We start from the raw sequence: 21314 nt of genomic DNA on the forward strand, positions 1-21314 counted from the left end.
ACATCCTAAATATGAACAAGTACATGTGTTTATCTTTAGATAAAGTGGTTTTAATAGGCTCCTAATAAGTGCCCTTTTTAATACTTCCTATGAACCAAAACAGACTATTTTAGCAATATTAAATTATTTTTGAGAGGCATTTAATATATGTCTTGCAATGTATTTCATTATTTTAATCAGCAACCTTTCCTTCCTGATGCTGGTTGCTATAAAACGAATAATCCTGTGCAGAGTTATTTTTATTTAGAAAGGTTTGAACAGTTCTATTTACATTTATTGCCGCAGTTTGAATACTCAGCAAATATTGAGATGAGTTCGGGCTATGGTTAGACAATATCCTAATGTATCAGAAGACATTATTAAACCCTAAAACAAGTCTGTGTTTTGCTGGTGCTCACCATCAAGTTCATTTCAAGCCTCCTTTGCTCATTGTCTATAAGCTGTTACCTACTCATGTGCACAACCTAGGTACCTTTTGAGTTGAACACCATTACATAAATTAAGTGTCTATGAGATTTGTAGATCAGGCTTATACTTGTTTATGTCATAAAAATTAACATATTCTAACATCTACTCACATTTAGAGCCTTCTATAACCCCCTAAAAATGAGATGATAGCTAAATATTTTATCAATTAACATTTATGGCGACCTGATCAGATGAATAGGGTAAGAGACAAAAGAAAAAGTTAACTTTGATATGCACCTGGTCATTCACATTACCAAGTCACAAGTGTATTATACAATGAACAAGAAATAAGTAGGAATATAAGGAAACACAGAGTTTTGTTAAAATTGCGAAGTCAACCATAAAACACTCTAATGGTCTTTACGTATAGAAATGAGTTATATATAAATCTATTCCAAAAAGATCCTTTAGAAAATTTTTATAACTTTTTAATGAAAACAATTTCAAACTTAGAGAAAATTTGTAAGAATAAAATAGTTCCAAGAAAGTATCTGTACCCTTTTATCCATTTCCTAAGAAAATATTCAAAAAAGTCATCGTATTGAATTTCGTAATGGTGAAGTGAAGCTAGGGTCCCAGGGCAGCAGTCAGTATTTACTTAAGTTTGCAGACAGAACACCTTGTGGGCAATAATATGAAATAATGTAACCTCTGCCCTTGTAGAACTATGTGATCAACTGAGAGAGGAGGAGACATGCATCAGATGACAATGGATCATGAGTTCGCCAGTGTATCAAAAATAATAACTGTCCAAATGATGTGGGAATGACATGGCATAAAGAAATCATCAGATGTAAAATTGTGGTGGACAAGTGGTGGACAAGGAGAATTCTCCATTGAAACAGATTTTAAACCAAGGTGAAAGTGAGAAGGCCTGTGGTTGGCAGGAGTTAAGTAACCAAGATTTTATAAATCATTCAATAAATCTATGTCACTCTACACGAAGAGAATGGGAGCTCATGGGCAATGACGCAGTTGTACTTGGGGACAGAAAAAGAATTCAGACATGCTTCATAAGATTCCTCATAAAGGTTTTTTTCAATGAAAGATTTTGTATTATCATACTTTATGTAAATGGAAAACTTGAAACTGGGACTAAATATAGGGTATTTATCAAGCTGAAGATATAAAAATAATACCTTCAAGCCCAATGTTCTTAGTTATAAACTAAGTAATAGAGCCTTTGCAGCTTTTATATTAAGTATTTATAATAAATGGAGAAACAACTTCATATTAAGAGGAAATGTTCTTACATAAATGTAAGATTCAATAAGGCTAACTGTAATAGGGCTTAAAATAACAGAAAATAGAACAGTTATGAGTCTATAATTCTAAATAAACAACCATTACTTTCATAAAATATGATGTTTTTCCTCAATTATTAAGTAAAAGTGTTATATAGATCTTATTTCCAGAAACCAATTATTCACAGGGGAGCATGGATTTCATAACAGAATAAGGTGACAACCTCACCTTTTAATGGTAATAAATTTGCATGCAAATGGATCAAACAAGCATAGTGTAAGTAAAAACACTGGTTGCAGTTTGCCGTGAACTTGCCTGCATCTGCCGTGTGAGGTCCTTGGCCAAGACAGTGTCCTGGAGAGCATTCTCCCGCTGAGAGGCATCCGCAAGCACATTAACTGTGGTTTCTGCTTCCTGTATCCACTTTAAGAAGTTCTCCAGATCCCTGCGTGAGGCCTGTACTGTCCTCAGCTCAGCCTCCAAGGCACTCTGTCTGTCAGCAATGCTGCAAGTGACAACATGACAGGCACATCTCCATTACTTACAGTGTGACAGTCCACATCATGCACACCCTAAAAAGAAAATTAACAGACAGCTTCAAGGGAACCTTTATTTATTTAAGTACCTAACGTAACTGGGAGATTTATTTATATGTGTGTCTAGAAGAATCCTTAGTGCAGGGGTAATGTGAATTGTGAGAAGAGGGAGAGGGGGAGAGACCTATAAATACTAACAAAATCTAACAAATACTAACAAAATACTAACAAACTACATTACAACTACATTTTAAAACTCATAATTGTATGGTTATTCTCCATACGTTTTATTTCAATACTTTAGTATAATGCCTGACACTAAAAAAGGCAATATCGATAAATATTCATAGAATAAGTGACTAAATGAATTCTAGGAAGAAGTAAAATCTAAAGAAACATATAAGAGAAAATAAAAATAATCTAAAGGGATTACTTTATATATGTTAAATAATTCAGATCAATACAAATTGGTTCTTTAAAATGATTTAATAATATTATACTTGGACGTTGGACAACCAAGCTTTTATAAACCATTCAATAAATCTATGTCAAAATTAAAACAGAACTATCTTAGAGTTGCATGGTTTAAGAGATGTATGAATCTCTAAACTCAATCTCTAAAATTTTATATACCTCAAAACTCTATAATAAGATAACAACTTAATTTAAAAAGTAGGTACCAACAATTTCACTCCTAGTTATTTAAACCAAAGAGAACTGATAGCATTATGTCCAGACAAACACTTGTATACAAATGTTTATAGCAGCATTATTTCTAATAGCTAGATAGTAGAATCAAGCAACTATCCATCAATTGAGAGAGGAAGTGATTAACAAAATACAGTATATTCAAACAGGAAAGATTATTCAGCCATAAAAAAGAATAAAGTACCAATACATGCTACAACATCGATGAACCTTGAAAAAAGTATGCCAAGTGAAAGAAGCCAGACACAAAAGGTCACGTATAGTGTGATTCCATTTATATGAAATACCACCAAAAGAGGTGAATACATAGAGAGGAGTAGCTGCTGAGTAGGACTGTGAGGTACAGGCAATGGGAAATGACTGCTAATTAATGGTGGGTTCCTTTTTGGGGCAATAAAATGTTCTGAAATTAAGAGTGTAGTGATGTTTGCACAACACGGTAAATATACTAAAAACCACTTATATGTACATTTTTCAAAGGGTAATTTCATGGTATATGAACTATATCACAATTTTAAAATCATCACCTATAATATGATCTCATTTATACATATTTTCTATCTGTCCACTCTTCCACCCATTCATCGCCATCCATCCGTTCTTCTATTTGATACATAGAGGGAGAAATGTCTCAAACATTAACTTAATATTAAAATAGTTATTTCCAGGTGCTGGGATTTAAGGTGGTATACTCTCCTATTTATACTTTTGAATTTATGGTGAATAGGTATCTTTTTTACACATCAATAAACATATTCTTTAAAAAATGGATAAAAATTTTAAACAGATATATCATCAGAAAAGATATATGGATGGCAAATAAGCATAGAAAAAGATGCTCAGCATCATTAGTCATCAGAGAAACATAAATTCAAACCACAATGAGATATCCCTACATATTAAAAACGCTTTAGGAAAAATGACTATACCAAGAGTTTGTGAGAATATAGAGTAACTGCAACTCTCATACATTGCAAAGAGGAGTGGAAAATAGTACAGGCATTTTAAAAAACAGTTTAGCATTTTCTTTTATAAAGTGTATAATGCATTTAAGATACAATCCAGCAATCGTTCTCCTAAGTATTTACCCGAGAGAAATGAAAACATATGTCCAAACAAAACCCATATGCAAATGTTTGTAGCAGCTTTATTCATAATGGCCCCAAACCTGCAATAACCCAAATGTCACCAACTGGTAAACAGATAAATTGTAGGATATGCATATAATGAAATACTACTGAGCCATAGAAATAAGCAAACTACTAATAGATAAAACAACATGATGGAATCTCAAATGCATTCTGCTAAGTCAAAGAAGCCACACACAAAAACTACATACTATGATTCCATTTGTATGACATTCTGGAATGTCGGCAACTTCATCTCTGCTTGTATTTACTTAGTAAAAACCTCCAGGAGCGCTTGGCTGCCTACAGAATAAATTCGCATTGTTGAACTGAAACTCAGTGCCCTCCATAACCTATCACTAATTTACGTTTCCAGCTTTATCCCCAAGTTTTCTCTAATACTCTGTTCAGGTCAAAGTGGAATGCTCCACTTTATCTAGAAGAGATGTCCTCCACAAAACTCAGTTTGTAAATCCAGAAAGAAACAGATACAAGAAACATGAAAACAAGAGATCCAATACAAGGAGAAGCAAACAGGCTCCCATGCTAATGGTGCAGGATCTCAGAAAAGAGGGTGATGAATCCAAACTGGATCGGATGGGGGCTGTCATCACCATTCCAATAACCACTTTCTTTTTTTAACTTGTCAAAATTAACAAAGGATATATCTTAACAAAACAAAACAAACAAACAAACAAAAAAATAGGACCAAAAAGAAAGAAAAGAAAACATAAGATTCAGGAAATAGGGATTCTGGACTAGGAGGAAAGCAAAGAAAACCCCCAGGATGATGGTCGTGTGGCAGATCTAGAAAGCACATCTCCAAGGAAAAACATTAGAAGTGACAGACTGCTTAATGTGATTGACTTTGTGGGAAATTGTACTGTCAGGTCATTGGAAAATGCGGAAAGAATTAGCAATAGGTGCAAAGACAACTAGCATATAAAAACAAGGCAGTTATTAATTTCAGGTGAAACAAACAGAGAAGAAGCAAAATGATAGTAAACTACAATGCCTCGCTGTCAATAATGTTTAGACAGTCACAATAATGTCGACGCTAGATATCTGCTTATCTAAAAGTTCAGTGATGAGATGGTGTAGCCACCGTAGAAAACAACATGGCGGTTCCTCAAAAAATTAAAAATAAAGTTAACATATGATCCAGCAATTCCACGTCCAAGTATATACCCGCAAAGAATTGAAAGCAGGGTCTCAAAGAGATATCTGTACCCCATGTTCATAGCAGCACTACTCACAATAGCTAAAATGATGGATGGATAGTAAGCAAGATGTTATAATATGTACAACAGAATATTATTCAGCCTTAAAAAGGAAGCAGATTCTGACACATGCTACCACATAGATGAACCTTATGCTAAGTGAAATATACCAGTCACAAAAGACAAATACTGTACGATTCCACTTACACGACGTACTAAGAGTAGACAAATACATTGAGTCAGCAAGCAGAGCGGTGGTTGGCCGGGGCAAGGGGGGATATTGGAAGTTAAGTGTTTAATGGGCAAATGGTTTCACTCTACGGGATGAAAAGAATTATGAGGATGCATGGCCGTGATGATTGCACGATAATGTGAATGCATTTTATACCACTGAACAGTATAACCAAAAACAGTTAAGATAGTAAATTTTATGCTATGTGTATTTTACCACAATTTTAAAAAGTGGTAAAGAAAAAATCAGTAATGAGGAAGGGAAGAGAATGGTGGCATAAGAAAGCTGTATCCTATGTATTTGCTAGAATATGTATGATGTTAACAGACAATGTCTAAAATCGATGAATTAGAAGACAATGATATACTCATTTTATTTAAAATATAAAAATATAAATGACAGAAAGAGAAGCGAAAAGAAGAGAAAGTAACCGCCCCTACAGAAGGGGAGTGTGGTGAGCAGTGAATTGTCATGTTTTTTGTTATAAACCTTTCTGTACTTTTTTTTTTTACAAAAATATTTTTTAATCTCGCTAAGAAATTATCATCGATAACACTTTTAGAGAACAATATAACTGCAAAGCTTCATTATTTATTAAAATTTAGTTTAACATATTGTGACACAGTATTCTAGTTCAAACTTCAGGATTCAATTGATTTTTAAATGATTGTAATGATTATGAGCTGAAAAATAGACTTCGCAAGGCAGAATATTTTTTTCTAATTTATTTATTTTAATTAGTTTCAAGGACACAGTACATTGGTTAGACATTTATATAGTTTATAAAACGATCCCCCCAATTGCTCCTTCTTTCCTCTGCTTTTCCACGTAGCCAATATATCAATGCTAACTGCATTCCCGATGCCGTGCTCCCCATCCCTGTGACTTTTTAATTTTTTTTTGTAATCAAATGCATATGTTTCTTTAATTTTTAAACTTTGGAAGCTACCCACCAGAATTTGGATGGTTGGCGGTGGTGTTTTATCCTCCACCTAACCCTGCCCATATTTACAATTATTAAAACATCAACAGAAAAAAAAAGTTAGAAATAGCCAAATAAAGGCTATGCCAAAAAGATCCTAGATAGCAAAAAACTAAAGGAGTACTCATGTGCAATTACTCCACTCTCGAGAGATGATTTTTAAAAAACACTCATAAAATTTAGTCATTATAAATTTAGTAAAGGCAAACACTTTCATTTTATATAAGCAGTATCCTTTCTTTTTGAGAATATTTATATGCACATGATAAGTTATATGGCAAATAGATAATCTAAAAAATAGCTCATTATAGATTAGTTGTATTAAATCCTAAGAAGGCCCAGACTAGAGCAAAGAATGCAAATGTCTGAGAACCCTAGTGGGTGAAGTCAGAGGATTCCCTACACATGAGAAACATTTACATGTCAAACAAGCACAAAGGACCAGGCTAGCAGGGGAGGTGAAAAACCTAACATGATGGTTCAAAGCAAAAGAGAGCTAAGAAGATCGTGAGCACTTGGCCTTAAACAGTATTGAGTCCCTGGGGCCAGAAAACACCAGCAACACACTCGTGACCAGTGAAACACTCCGAATCCAGAAACTAAGGCATTTGTTGTAAAAGTGTCAAATTATGAACCGGTCATCGATGGGAAAGAGATTACGCATTAAAATATATTCGCTTTGCAGGAAACTTTCGAAAAACAACTGTTAGACAATGTAAGAGCACTCTGCTTTGTTGGTTATGAAAGACAAAGACTAAGCGTTTGGGAGCAAGGCAGAAAAGCCACCAGCACTGGCTGGCGGCGAGAGCCTGGGCAGCTGCCTGCCTCTGCAAGCATCATTCATCATCCCTGAACTCATTTGGCATCCAAGGTCCTCCAAGGCCTGATTCTTGGTTACCTCCCCAAGAGTCATCTCATCACTCCAAGTCTCGTGCTTTATTTATCTACAAAAATGAATCAATTACTAATCCTCAAAGTCATCACTGCCTCTGTCACATCCAGAGCTTGACTTTTTACTCTTTTTTACCTTAGATACCCATCCTCTTCCCTCCCCACAATAACCTTCTCTTTCCCACCACATTAATTTTTACTTGCCCTCCAGAATTCAGTGCAGACACCTCCCAAACCTCTGGTGCCTCATCCTACAGCACCCCGTGATCTATGGCTATGAGCATGCCATTGCTGCTGTAATAAAATACTACAAACAGTGGCTTACAGAAGTTTCTTATCTCACAATTGGGTTTGTTTCTGAGAGGGGTCTCACTGGACTTAAAATCAAATGGTCTGCAGGCAGGACTGTGTTTCTTTGTAGAGGCTCTAGAGGTGAATCCATTTCCTGGCCATGTATAGCTTCTAGAGGTCATCCACATTAGTTGGCTTGTAGTCCCTCCCTTTCCATATTCAAAGGCAGAAGTAGGTGTTGAGTCCTCATGCCACATCTCTCTGATCCAATCTTCTGCTTTCCTCCTCCACTTTTAAGGACCCATTAATGGAATTGGGTCCTAACGATCCAAGATAGTCTCCCCATCTTTGCGTGCCATTATTCTGCTTATCTCATTATACTGTACCTCCAATCATGATTGAAAGTAACTTTTCTTGTCTGTTTAAAGCTTCGGAATCATCAGTGTACCTGGTCCCCACCAAGGCATACACACAAGAGCAACTCAACAAGTATTTATTAAATAAATTAATACAAAAGTAGGAATAACAGCTGGCTTCCAGTAATATTTTAAGGAGAAAATAAGGTATACATACATAAGTGTATCAAGGCATAGTAAACACTCAATGAATATAATTTCCCCTAACCTTATATATGAATTTGATTAAATGCTGGGAAATTAGTTTTTCAAAAAATTAATTATTTATAGCATACAAATGTGCAACTAAAAAATACATGTCCTGGGGAATTTTTTAAATTCACATATATCTGGAGTCAGATTTTTTTACCATGAAGGTAATCAACTACTAAAAATTATGAACATACTGAAAATTAGACTCTAGTTACAGTGGTACTAATTATCTTCATATTATTATAATAAATCCACATTTAAAATTTTTATAATCATAGTCTATATTAATTTATAGCTTGAGTTTTGAAATTAATATAATTTCATATGAAATTGCTAATAGAATATAGCTCCTCAAAGGTATCAGTTCTCTCATTTTAGTCTTTTTAAAAATTAGATCCAATGCTAGAGTATGGTACACCGGACACTAGAAGAATCTTTTATACATTTTCAAGGAATTTCCCATTATGTATCATACTACCATAAGGCCAAAGATAATTGCTAAAATGAGAGGTTCAGGAATGTGTGTGCACACTTTATTACACAGCCTAATAAATCCCCATCAATGCCACTGGTGCACGGCTGTCAGAAGAAAACAAACTAATTCTACCACCTCTGCCATTTACTAGTTCTATGGCTTGAGGTATATCACTTCAAATCTCTATGGTTTTTTTCGCCCTTAAAATAAGTGACTGTGACTGGATGAGTAAAGAACCCACTTTAGAATCTTCAGGAGTCATTTTAAAGCTACATAATTCATCACATCACATAGATTATAAAACCTGCCAAAAGAGTTCCTCCATTCTCACCCCCATCCCTAGCTTCAAATTCCTCGTAAGAATCACTGCATGTCAATAAAATATGACCGATGGGAATGGATGAGTGGTGTGCAGACAGCAAAAAGGTTGAGAAGTACTAACATGGAAGTTTCCTAAGATCACACCAAGCACCGAACTTACATTAGTCTACCATTCTCAATGCAGAGTTTCTATCTGGCAGGTCTGGTAGCTACATCTCAAGGAAGATCAGAACAGAACTAGAGGAAGTTCTGAGAAATGTGACAAGAGCATATAGGGGAAGAAGCACTATTACAGAAAAAAAGTATTTTAAGTTTGGAAAATTGTGGCTGCTAGACAAAGGTGGAGAAGTTTTGTAAAAAAAAAAAATCTTTTCAACCTAAAATTCATAAAGAATACGGACAGGCTGAAAACCTAAAAGATATAACACTTGAAGTTACAGGATAACTTTAGCAGAAACAAGAATTTTTACTTCAAAAATAAGTAACAAACAATAGATTCTTTAGTACAAGAAATGGTACAGAATAAAAACATAAACAGCTTCTCATAAAAGATTAAAGGAATTCATGTGTGACAGATTTATAGCAGTTTACATTAAAGGAAACTGGGATTTTTAAAATGTAAACTCAGCTTTTAAAGAGATTTGTTATTAAAACAACTGATGTTACAAAATAGCTCATAGTGATCAATCGAATAGCTTATGGTTATTTTGTAGCATAACAAAATGTGGCCACCCACATAACTGACTTTTTTAAATGTTATTTTCGAGATGTTAAATAATACTTGATATTTTATGCTACAAGAAATATCATTTAATCAAGTGTGCATGTGCTTATAATTGGTCAAAAGAGTGTTTGAACATACATAGATCATTCTTAGACGTTAACGGAAAAGAGCATCTTAGGAAACCCACAGATAAGTGTTGCTATATTTGAGTATACTTAAAAGGTGACCTTTACAGTTACATGAGATTTAAATATATTTATCTTTTTTAGAGCAGGAAAATAGTAGCATCAGTAGTTTGAGTGGCATGTAGAAAACCTAAAACGAAACATTCTTTGAGCTTTTCAAAGGATACCTTCACAAAGTAATTTTGTTCTTTGCTAAATAAAATAACATTTAGTAGAAAACTATATTAAAACATTCTTTGGGGAACTGCAGTTGACTTACTGATTAGTCACTGCAGATATCACCAATGATCTGTGTATGGTCTTTTGGTGACTAATCATTGGTACACTGAGGGTCATCATCAAGTACTTAAAAATTCACTCCATGGAATTTAAGGAGATTGCTCTAAGCTGCTAATTCCACACCACCAAGGAAGCTCAAGAGAGAGCCTCCACCCTTACACCTACCTCATGATGCCTGTCTACGACCTTGTGTAACCCAAATGAACAGCTCTCCCTGCAGCTGTCACTGCAAGTAAATATTCAAGACCACAGAGCTATTCCCATGGGAGGATTTATCTCGCCTATCCTTCTCTCTTTTAGCTGAGTCACTACCAGACATTTGGTCTTCTAGCCAACCAGTATTAGACTGTAACTCTGTACCTTCTCCAATCTGCCCCAATCCACCCCCAAAAACTCTTCTTCTGCTATGTCTAGAACTCTATTCTATGATCGGCAGACTCCACGGATCAATTCCTACACCTTGTCTTAAGTGAAATTAGCTTCCCTGGGTCATCGATTCCCCTGAAAACTTATAATAAAGTTTTTCTCCCTTTTTCTCTCAGACCCTATATTCCTCAGGGTGAGGAGCTGGAATGAGAGTTTTCCTCCTGGCTTACTACTGCTACTTCCAGGCCATTGTTGTCTCATCTTCCAGGCAAAATCCCATTCTTTCAAAGCATAAGGCATTTATCCATTGTGTTCATATCCTGACCTTCAGGTCCATGGTCACGGTATATGGTTATAAAGTTTGCTCACTGCCTCATCAGGTAAGTGGTGCCTGAAACCCAACTCAAGATCTGCTTGCCAAACCCCAGGCTCTAGGAAAGGGCTGTACCACGCTGGGAAAAGAACATCTCAGACACCATTATGGACTAGAGGTAATCCCGGTCTCCATCCCTCCCAAATACCTTCCTCTCCCCTGCCCCTTTTCGCTCTCTCTTTCATCTGCATTCTTTTTACTTGCCTCTGAGTAGATGAACACTGCTGAAGAACACTACAATAAGTCTATCTTCCCTGTACATTTATTATTATAAACTCACTGCCCAGAGATACTGGAAAGTCCCCCTGGGAAGCTCTCTGTCATACCAGCCAGGATTCTAATTTTATATCTGATCCTCTTTCTTTAATCTCTCTCAGTCCCACCTCCAACCTCACTGACAGCAAGCCTCATGGGTCATAACGAAAGCAGAAGTCACTGCATAGGAATCGCTAAGGCTCCAATCCACACATCTGTACTCATCTCCTCATTGTCCTCCCTGTCACAATGGAAAACGCATCCCAACTCCTACCAAACTCAGTTCTCCGGATCTTACCTTGTCTACTCGAGAACTTTCTTTCCTCTTACTTTGTCTTCTCTGTCTTCAACCATCAGTCTCTCCTCTACTAGATCTACTAAAGCATTCCCATGATCATAAAAACATACTTTACCATGCCCCACTTTAAATAAAAATTAATCACTTCTCTTTACTCTTCAACCCCCTCCAGGTATGACCCAATCTCTCTGCCCCTCTTCACGACAAACCTCTCTAATGTCCTTCCCACAAATTGTTGCTACTTACTCACCTTCATCTCATTCTCTAGCTTGTAACCCCATCACTCCCTTGAAACTGCTCTTTTCAAAATCACCAGTCTTTGCCAAGCTGTGGAATTCCATGAATGATGCTCTGTATCATTTTTGCTGATTTCTCAGACTAATTTAACACAGTGGATCATTCCCTCTTAGAAATATTCCCCTCTCTCCAATACCTCTTAGAAATATTTTTTTTCCCTCCACTTTTAAAAATCACAAATCCTAAATTTTCCTTCTACTTCACTGGAAATTTTTTCTCAGTAAGTTTTGCTCCCTCTTTTTTTTTTTTCCTCCATCACTAAACCTGAGGCTCTATGGACTCAATCAAGTGTCCTCTTCTCCATCGTTACTCTTTTCCTAGTGATCTCAACCAATACCACAGATTAAACCTCCCAATGTAAATGATGAAAACTCCCTAATGCATATCTCAGGCTGAGAATATTTGAGTTCCAGATTCATGTATCCAATTGCCTATTTGACCTATATATTTAGATATCCAGTAGGCATCTCAAATCAACATGTCAAAATCCAATTCTTGATTTTTCTCCCCTAGAAATTCCCACAGCCTTTCCCAACAAATGGTACCCACCCACTCATCCTCTAACAAAGTGCCATCTTTGACTGTTTCTGCTCCCTCAGACCACTTACCTAACCCATCAAAACATCTTTTCTACTTCCAAAGTGCATCTCAAAGCCATCATCTCCTCACCACTGCCGGCACACAATGGCACAAGGTACCACTGTCTGGCACCTGAACCACAACAATCACTTCTGTACTTGTCTTCCCAATTATTCTCTTATATCCCTATAGTCTATTCTCCACATGAGATTCAGAGGGATTACATTTAATATTATAAATTAGACAGCATCACTCTTTTGTTTCATAATTCCAAGAGCTTCCCATTATACATATAATATCCAAACTCCTTCCCATGTCATGAAGTTCAGCATGAACTGGCCATTGCCTCCCTCTTCTAACCCATTTTAAACCCCTTTATTCATTATATTTCAAACACGTTCTATGCTCTTCCCTGCCTCGTGACTTTTACATTTGCCATTCACTCTAGAAATTTTTTCAGATGGTTTCCCTTAACCTGAATAGCTCAAACGCCTTCTAAATTATGCTTTACAAATAAGTCCCCCTCTAATATAGCACCTCCTTCATTTCCTTTTCCTCCAAAATAATCACCCATAATTATGTAATATTTTTTTATTTACTACCTGGCTTTCCCTACGAAAGCTAAAATTCCTGGGGGTCGGCACGGGGCATTGTTTATGGTTGAATCTTCAGAGCTGATTACAGAGCTTGACAAACAGGAGGCTAAATAAATACACATTTAATTAATTAACTAATTAAAGGGAAAAGGAACAAATGAAAGCAAAGACTACAAGCACCAGTCTTCTAGTTCATTATGGAATTAAATGTACTCAGAAAATATCTGTATACTTGAGGTTGATATTTATGAAATGAAAACATCAGCATTCTTAGGCATATACCACAAAGACATTGTTTGTAATTTTTAAAGACAATAAAATCGTGACTGAAATATTAAAATGATAGAGCAGATTTTAATTTTCCTACTTTTTTTCTTTGCCAGTTTCCTTCCCAGCTCAGAAGGAAAAACTAAAAATGAAATGCTAGCAAAGAAAATAAAAGAAACAGGTTGAAAAAATAAAGGTTACTTTCAAGGAAACAAAGTAAGCTTCTGAGAGAATAAATGAAGTTGACTGACCCAAATCTCTGAGCCTCATACTGGTGTACAGGCTAGAAAGATAAAGCTACCAGGACTTTTCACGTAAGCCCATTGATTTGGGAGTGACAGGTGCTTCAGCATTCGTTTTAAGAGTGCAAAGGTTGAGCCTGGTTGGTGTCAGGCCATAGGGCACAATCTCAATATGAGTATGAGTATCTTCTATCGATCACTGCTTAAAGGAACTGACCAAATATACAACTGATAAATGCTAAAGAAGAACACTTCATTTTTATTACTCTGTAAGGACAATAAACACGTACTACTGAAAAAGTAATAACAGAAATAATGGAAGTTTCAATATAAACAACAAAATGCCTAGGAAAGCAATCAAAGGTAAATTCAAATTTCTGCAATGTAATCCATTTTGAAAATAGTCAAGGGCTTCACAAATTCAGTCTTTAGTAGACACAGTATTCATATAACCCTTCATAAAACTATGTACATTCCACATGTCCAGCTAACCATCATTAAGTTAATGAACATTAATTAGAAAGACAACATCACTGCAAAAGAAGAAAATAAAGTTCCTTGACTAGATAAATCTGTATTTGTGGCTCTCACGTGACATAACTGTCTTTTTAAACACTACACCCTTTCTTTCCAGGATGGTTAGACTTCTGCTAAGGCAGAAAACACTTAAATGCAACGTGAATTCAGCACCTATGATGATTTTACTAAATGCTGTGGTCTGAATGTTTCTGTTCTCCTCAAATTCATATTTTACAATCTGAATGCCAAATGTGATGGAGTGCAGCTTTCGGAAGATGATGAGGTCGTGAGGGCAGAGTCATGACAGAGATTAAGGCCCTTCTCAAAGATGCCTGAGCACTCTCTTACCCCTCCCTTCAGCCACGTGAGGACGCAACGAGGAGTCTGAAACCCAGAAAGGGGTCCTCACCCCACCATGCTGGCATCCTGATCTTGTACTTCAGGCTCCAGAACTGTGAGAAGTAAATTCCTGCTGTTTATAAGCCTCTCAGCCTGGGGCATTTTGCTACAACAGCCTGAACGGACTAAGACACTAACCAAGGAAGTTGCGTATTCTAAGTTTCATCTAGCAAGAAACATTTACAATATCTACATTGCATTCAGTAAATCAGATAATCAATAATTTCTGTCATTAATGTAAGTAGAGGCTGTTCAAAATGACTATAGACAAACAAATGATAGTGACTCGACCTTCTGCTAATTTAACCATAGACGGTATTGTAAAACAGACTGAAGCACAATGGATTTCTAAGGAAGACAATATGACACAGCACATGATAATTTGGGGAACCTTTTGCTGAGCTCATATTATGTATGAGGAACTTCTTTACATAATCTTTGATCCTTACAATAATCCTATACATTAGATATGTTCTCTACTTTAGAACCAAGGAAAGTGAGACCCAGTGATTTAAAATAACTTGCTCAAGACTGGTAAGTCACACAGATGGTAAGCGAATAAGCTAGGATGTTAATCATGAATGCCAGATACCACAGCCAGTGCTTTCCATTCTGCCTGTATAAACCAAGAATTGCCTTAAAAGAGGCGAGGCAAAATATGGCTTCCAAAATAGATGGGCAAAGAGAAGAATACTTAGTAGTTAATGATCTATAAGATAGTCTTTATAACATAAAGTTATATTGTCTCATTTCCTTTATAATATTTCACCATAAATAACTATGTGTGTGCATATTTGTATGTATGTACGTATATATGTACGTACATACCTATTCCTATACCTATTCACATATACATACATATACTCTACATATACACAGGCACTCTAGGATTAAAATATTTCAGACCCAAATCAGGGATCTACACTCCAAAAGTTACTATAAGCACATTTCAACTATCACTATCGCTATTTGCATTAAAAAAATTGTTAATTGGCATTAAGAGATGTAAGGAAAAAAATTTCGCAGGTTAAAATAATTGGCCAAGATATGCCAATTAGTTCAAAATGCTAGAGACAGATCTATTGTAATAAGAATCCAAAACATCAGGAGTTGTGTTTCAGAATTTAAAATTTTTTATATATTAGAAAACTTCTATGAATGTATCTATATGACGTATTACCCCCAAGGAGGGTCTGAGGCAGCAAATGCATTAATATTTCTGCAGTTAGTTAGGAACAAGGCTATTCACACAAAGCAGGCTAAATAAGACTATAATAAATAGCCTCATGTCAAGTCAAAGTTTTCTGTTATCACAGCGTATTGAATTTTGGCACTGCAGATAAGGGATTGTGGACCAGTAACTGTGAATGGCCAAATTACTTGGGCCAATTTCAATTCACACAAAACATTTCCTTTGAACACTGATATTAAATGTCACACATTATGCTGCAATAACCGTATTCCATGGGTAAGTATAATAACCCTTCACCCCTCCAGACTTGGCTGCCAATAATGTATATTCAGAATACAGCTGGGAGATAAGAGATGAGCTATGGTCTGAGGCCTCTCAGAAGCCATTACAAAGAGCACAATGGCCACACACTGGAATGTGTTAATACTATTCATTACAGAGGCCTCCATATATTTAATCAGATCTGGATTCTAAACTCCAATAAAATAAGAACCAGTAAATGGAATCGTAAACAGGTCCAATAGGCGGGTATACAGAGCAGTCACCAGCAATAGCTGACATTCTGATAGCAAAGAAGATAAATAAAATTATTTGTCGAGAAGGAAAGCAGCCTGACTGCACAGACAAAAAGGCTTGGATTCCAATCTCAGTTCTGCCCATATGAACTGTGTGATGGTGGCTATTGCTTAACTTCTCTCTGCTTCAGTTTATTCATTGACATACGATGGATGAAGGTGCTGCCTGTTTCCTATGGTTGTTGTGAGGATTAAATGAAGTAATATATGTGAAGAGCTTAGCACAGTATCTGACAATGAGAAGATACACAATAAAATATATACACTAAAAAGAAAGTACAAAATCTCACAAAGCACAGCAGCCTGAATAAATTTACTACTAATTCTTCAGAACTCAGAGCATGATCATAATTTAGTAGAGAAAAATATCATCTTGTTTTATGCTATGTGACTTCGAACATGTCATTAAACTTCTCTGAGCCTGAGAGCATTAGATTAGACCATGCACTCTTAAGTGAGGTGATAAGTGTTTCTCAGGCAGGGCAAGGTGGGGAGGGGAGTGGCCAAAAACTTACTCTTATGTATAAAGTACAGCTATAAAGTACAGAAACAGATACACAGTATACCCATGGTATTGAAATTTCATGAAGGCGAGGATCTAAAAAGGTTTCTTAGGGGCAGATAATGTTTAAAAACAAGGTTGAGAAATATTGGTTTAAATGAACCATAAAGTTGCATACAGCTCTTAAAGTTTAATTCTATCTTCACAACAATAATGCCAAGAAATCGAAAAATGTTGAATGAGTTTACATACTTTGTTTAAAAAGGGAAAGATTTTTATATTCTAGAAAAAGCTCTAATTAAAACAGTTAAAAACTGTAAATATCATTGTGTTTAAAAGAGAAAATTCTCTCAATATGTAGAAATCCCAGTTGTCACTCATGAAGGGAGCTGCAGTTTTGTTGTATTTTCCCTGCTTCACAGATAACGGCATACCTCAATCACGTCTAAATATTAATATAATTGTTTCCCCTCAAAATGGAGAATTAAATAGAATAAGAACAACTACTTGTAGCTACCATAAAACTAGAACACTGTGGCTGTCTCAGCTATGATAAATGAAAGATCACCTTGGAATATAATTCATTTTTAATTGCCTCTTCCATCTATTCTAACTACAGCTATAGTCTGTCTTAAAATATTTACAAAGTAAAAGCAAAAAAAGAATTGGAGGTGCTAAATAAAGCAGGCCTTACATTCCTACACGATCAATTTTTCTGGTATTGTTTACAACAAAAACAAAGTCATAACTCTTATACATGAGTTTTTGGAAACACAGATAAAGTACGACTAAGGACCACCTCTCTTATTGTTAAAGCTGCGTGTTCTTTTTTAAATTGAGATATATCTGACATACGATCCTGTATTTATTATTTTTGGTGTACAACATAATGATTAGATAAACGTATATTTTATGAAATGATTAGCACAGAAAGTTTAGTTAACATTTATCGCCAGTTATTTTTTGTGATGAGAACCTTTAAGATCTACCGTCTTAGCGACTTTCAAATACACAATACAGTATTGTTAATTATAGTCATCACGCTGTACATTACAGTCCTAGAACTTACCAGGTAACTGTAAATCTGTCCCTTAAATCTGTTTTTTTAATTTTCTTCAATTACAGTTGGCATTAAATATTATTTTATATTAGTTTCAGGTGTACAGCACAGTGGTTAGACATATAATTTACGAAGTGGTAAGTCTAGTACCCACCTGGCACCATACATTGACTATATTCCTTACGCTGTACTTTACAACTGTGACTATTTTGGAACTACCAATCTGTATTTCTTCCTCCCCTCATCTTTTCCATGCAGCCCTCTAACTTTCCTAAAGCTATTTTTAATTCACCCTCTTCCCTGCCTTAGTTCTGGGATCCTTCTATATCCTAATAACTTGTTACAACAAAAGAAAAACAGCTCTATAAGATGATAGAAAGATCAGCATTATAACTATGTTCTGCTTTGACCATCTATGAAGTTTTGTATTTGCTACCCCAGGCTTATTGACTCCAGAATCCTAGGTTTTTCTAGCATCACAGTCATGCTCATATACTGCCCTCATAATTCTCTTCTTTGAGATTTCCAAAAATCCACTTTAGAAATTCTAATTAAAAATGACATTCTAAAAATGTATAAAACACCTCTATGTGAGACTGTTATTAAATATTAAATGCTTGGTCATTCTTTATTATCAGTAATATACATCATAAAGTGTTCTAACAGTATCCATTTTATTCATTGCAAAATAAATGCGTTTTGATATCTTTGATTGCTTTCAGGTGGTTGCATTTGAATATATAAAGATGCGTGTGTGAAACCATAATTTCCCTTAGACACAGGTACTCCTGGCACTATGCAGGAAGTAAACACATTTTTACTGATGATGAATATAAATATGCCATCTCAAAGAGACGCTAACCACTGTTTACAGGTCCTCAAGTCCTAGGTGTTCAAGTGACAGAAAAATGTCTCTTACAAACACATATGCTATTTTAGGCTATATCAAATATGCTGACTACACAGAGTAATGGAAAGAAAAAATTATAAATTATTTGGAGCCCTAAATACACATCACATGTTCTCAGCCTCAGTTGAGGGTAATCTGGCCAAACAGCACACTATTTTAATCACCATTAGGGATAATATTCTCCTAAAGCTGTAAATTTTTTTACAGCTTTAGGAGAATATTACATCAGAGTACTATAAGACGTACTCCATCAGAATACCACAAGATGTACTCCAGGTAATACCATGAGGCAAAAAAAAAAAAAAAAAATCAGAACACATTAATGATCATTGGCAAGGTTTAGACTTACTCAAGGAAAATCTCTATTGCAGAAATTCAAGTATATATTGTATAAATATATATTCTGTATAAGTATGATAATACTAACTCAGTACAGTATAAAAATAGAAACAATAATAATAAAATGTACTTCTAGCAGTCACATATTCTGGCATGTTTCCATGAGAAAGCCAAACTCTTAACTGACAACATACATGTACCTGCCAGGGCCTTAGCATTACCTTTGTTTTAGATTGATCCATGATGTTTTTAAATACTCGGTGGTTTCTTTCACGTTCCTTATGTCATCATTACCATATTCCTCCAGCAGCTTCTGCAGAACGTTATCGAAGGCCATTACGATGCCATCACCAGGACCCAGTTCTTGAAGCAGTATCTAAGGTGTAATTTCAGGTGCACATGTTAGACTTGGTCACTCAGTAACTAGTATCACCAAAACACTGGTCCTCTCTATAGGTTTTAACATGTTTTAGACACAGATATCTAAAGAAGGAAACAAACTATTAGACAAACTCTTGCACAGAAGCTCAATACAGAAGTGGAAAAAGAAAATGTCTAAGAAAGGGATCAGGTACATAGGAAATGACACTTAAGAAATTATCTTTTCCTCTTTCAGATATTTTATTTCCTCAAACCATTTGTCTTTTTTCATTCCTTTTGCTATACATCTGATCCACATAGGGACATGTATTGTATAGGAATAAATTTGCCATAAAGTTCCCCTATATGGAAAGGTAGCTCAACTGATGCTGAGCATGTGTGCTAGCATCGGTTCCTTGACACACTTTTTCAATTTCTGAGAGCCCCTGCATCAAGATGCTCCCCAAGAAATCTAAATGACAAATGAACATTTCTACAGTGCTTTTTGTAGCAATTAACAGAAAAATCCACTCTAAAGTTTCAGAAGAAAATAACCATACTCAATTAGAAAAGAATATTCTGAATAAGAGGACTGAAGCATTGACGTCACTTGTAGTTGTATTCTTTCAGTTAAGTGTCAAGGGCTTTGTTGATTATTAGTTTTGAGTCATTTGGTGAAAACAATCAGCAGGTATCAAAAACACAAAGAATGATACAGGAATTCAGGACACCTGGCCACTTGCTTTTTACATTGTAACCATGGAAAGTCTACGTGTGTGAAGAATAAAAACATATTTCATGTCTTAGATTTCACACATTTATTATTATATTCTTCACAAATATATACTTTCATCTTAGGCTATCTGAAAGACAAATGAATATTACACTAAAATATAACCTAACACCATAACCTCTAATTCAAGATTTTCTACGATGCTAGACAGAATTTAAAATGGCACTTTATAAACATCATAAATGTTCAACATCTTAAACTCTATAATCACACTGATTACAGAAAAGGTACTTACTCTGACGACACTGATAAAACAGTTTGGTTATGAATTTATTAAAAGAAACTTATTTGTTCACTACCTTATTTGTTCACTACAGTATCCCTCAAATGAAAGTCTCAGAAAATTTTATAAATAAAAATAACCTTTAGGGTAAACATGAAGTGAGCAAAAGGATGTTCCTGGGATCCTGAAAATGTTCTTTCCAGATGCTGGTTTGTGGGTGTGCTCCATTTGCAATCAGTGAGCTGTAAATCTAAGATATATGCACATTTCCATTTGTTATGCCTCCAGAAATTTTTCAGAAACCTTTTTGGTCAAATTCTCTCTATATAAATTTCAATGTGTACTCTAAGACCTTGAGAAAACGTCATGACAAGAGTCTGAAAAATTATGGTTAAAAATAGAACAAAAAAGTACATCCAAAAAATAGATACTGTCAAAAGATATCTAATCAGTCTTACTTGATTATCAGAAATTTGTTTGATAAGTGGATCCCTTCGGGCTTGTTGAAGAATATACAGGCGAGCCTCATATTTTCTCATAAGTTCTTCGGTCTCTTCCCTGTGGTCATCCCACTGAAGACTGTCAATAACCATGTCCTCCAGCTGCTGCTGCCGTAACTCAACACCATGCTGCGTGTTATCCCACTGGTTCTTGACCTTTTCCACTGGAGGAGGCATGATAAAAAAAAAAAAAATCCCAGAAAGAAACTATCAGGAAAGGAAAAAAAATACCTAATACCAAATTGATCACAAATAAGACTATCAATAAAAAGGAGAAAGGAGGCAAGTTGATATACACATTTTAAAAGAATTTTAGTACATGTTGGTACCCTAAATACAATTGATATCTGAAACCATTCTGAAGAAATAATTTTGGA

General features: G+C 35.4%; 1 protein-coding gene across 1 annotated transcript in view; it reads right to left on the bottom strand.

Moving 5' to 3' along the window:
* Nucleotides 1-21314, bottom strand: part of UTRN (utrophin) — a 472032-nt gene that overhangs the window by 229447 nt on the left and 221271 nt on the right. Inside the window, exons 48-50 of the mRNA XM_023528331.1 lie at nucleotides 20896-21101; nucleotides 19283-19437; nucleotides 2029-2218 (exon numbers count right to left, since the gene is read on the bottom strand). Of these exons, the coding sequence (XP_023384099.1) occupies nucleotides 2029-2218; nucleotides 19283-19437; nucleotides 20896-21101 (551 nt within the window). The remainder of the gene's footprint in view (nucleotides 1-2028; nucleotides 2219-19282; nucleotides 19438-20895; nucleotides 21102-21314) is intronic.

This window comes from Pteropus vampyrus, unplaced genomic scaffold, assembly GCF_000151845.1.
Source record: "Pteropus vampyrus isolate Shadow unplaced genomic scaffold, Pvam_2.0 Scaffold24, whole genome shotgun sequence".
Classification (NCBI taxonomy): domain Eukaryota; kingdom Metazoa; phylum Chordata; class Mammalia; order Chiroptera; family Pteropodidae; genus Pteropus; species Pteropus vampyrus.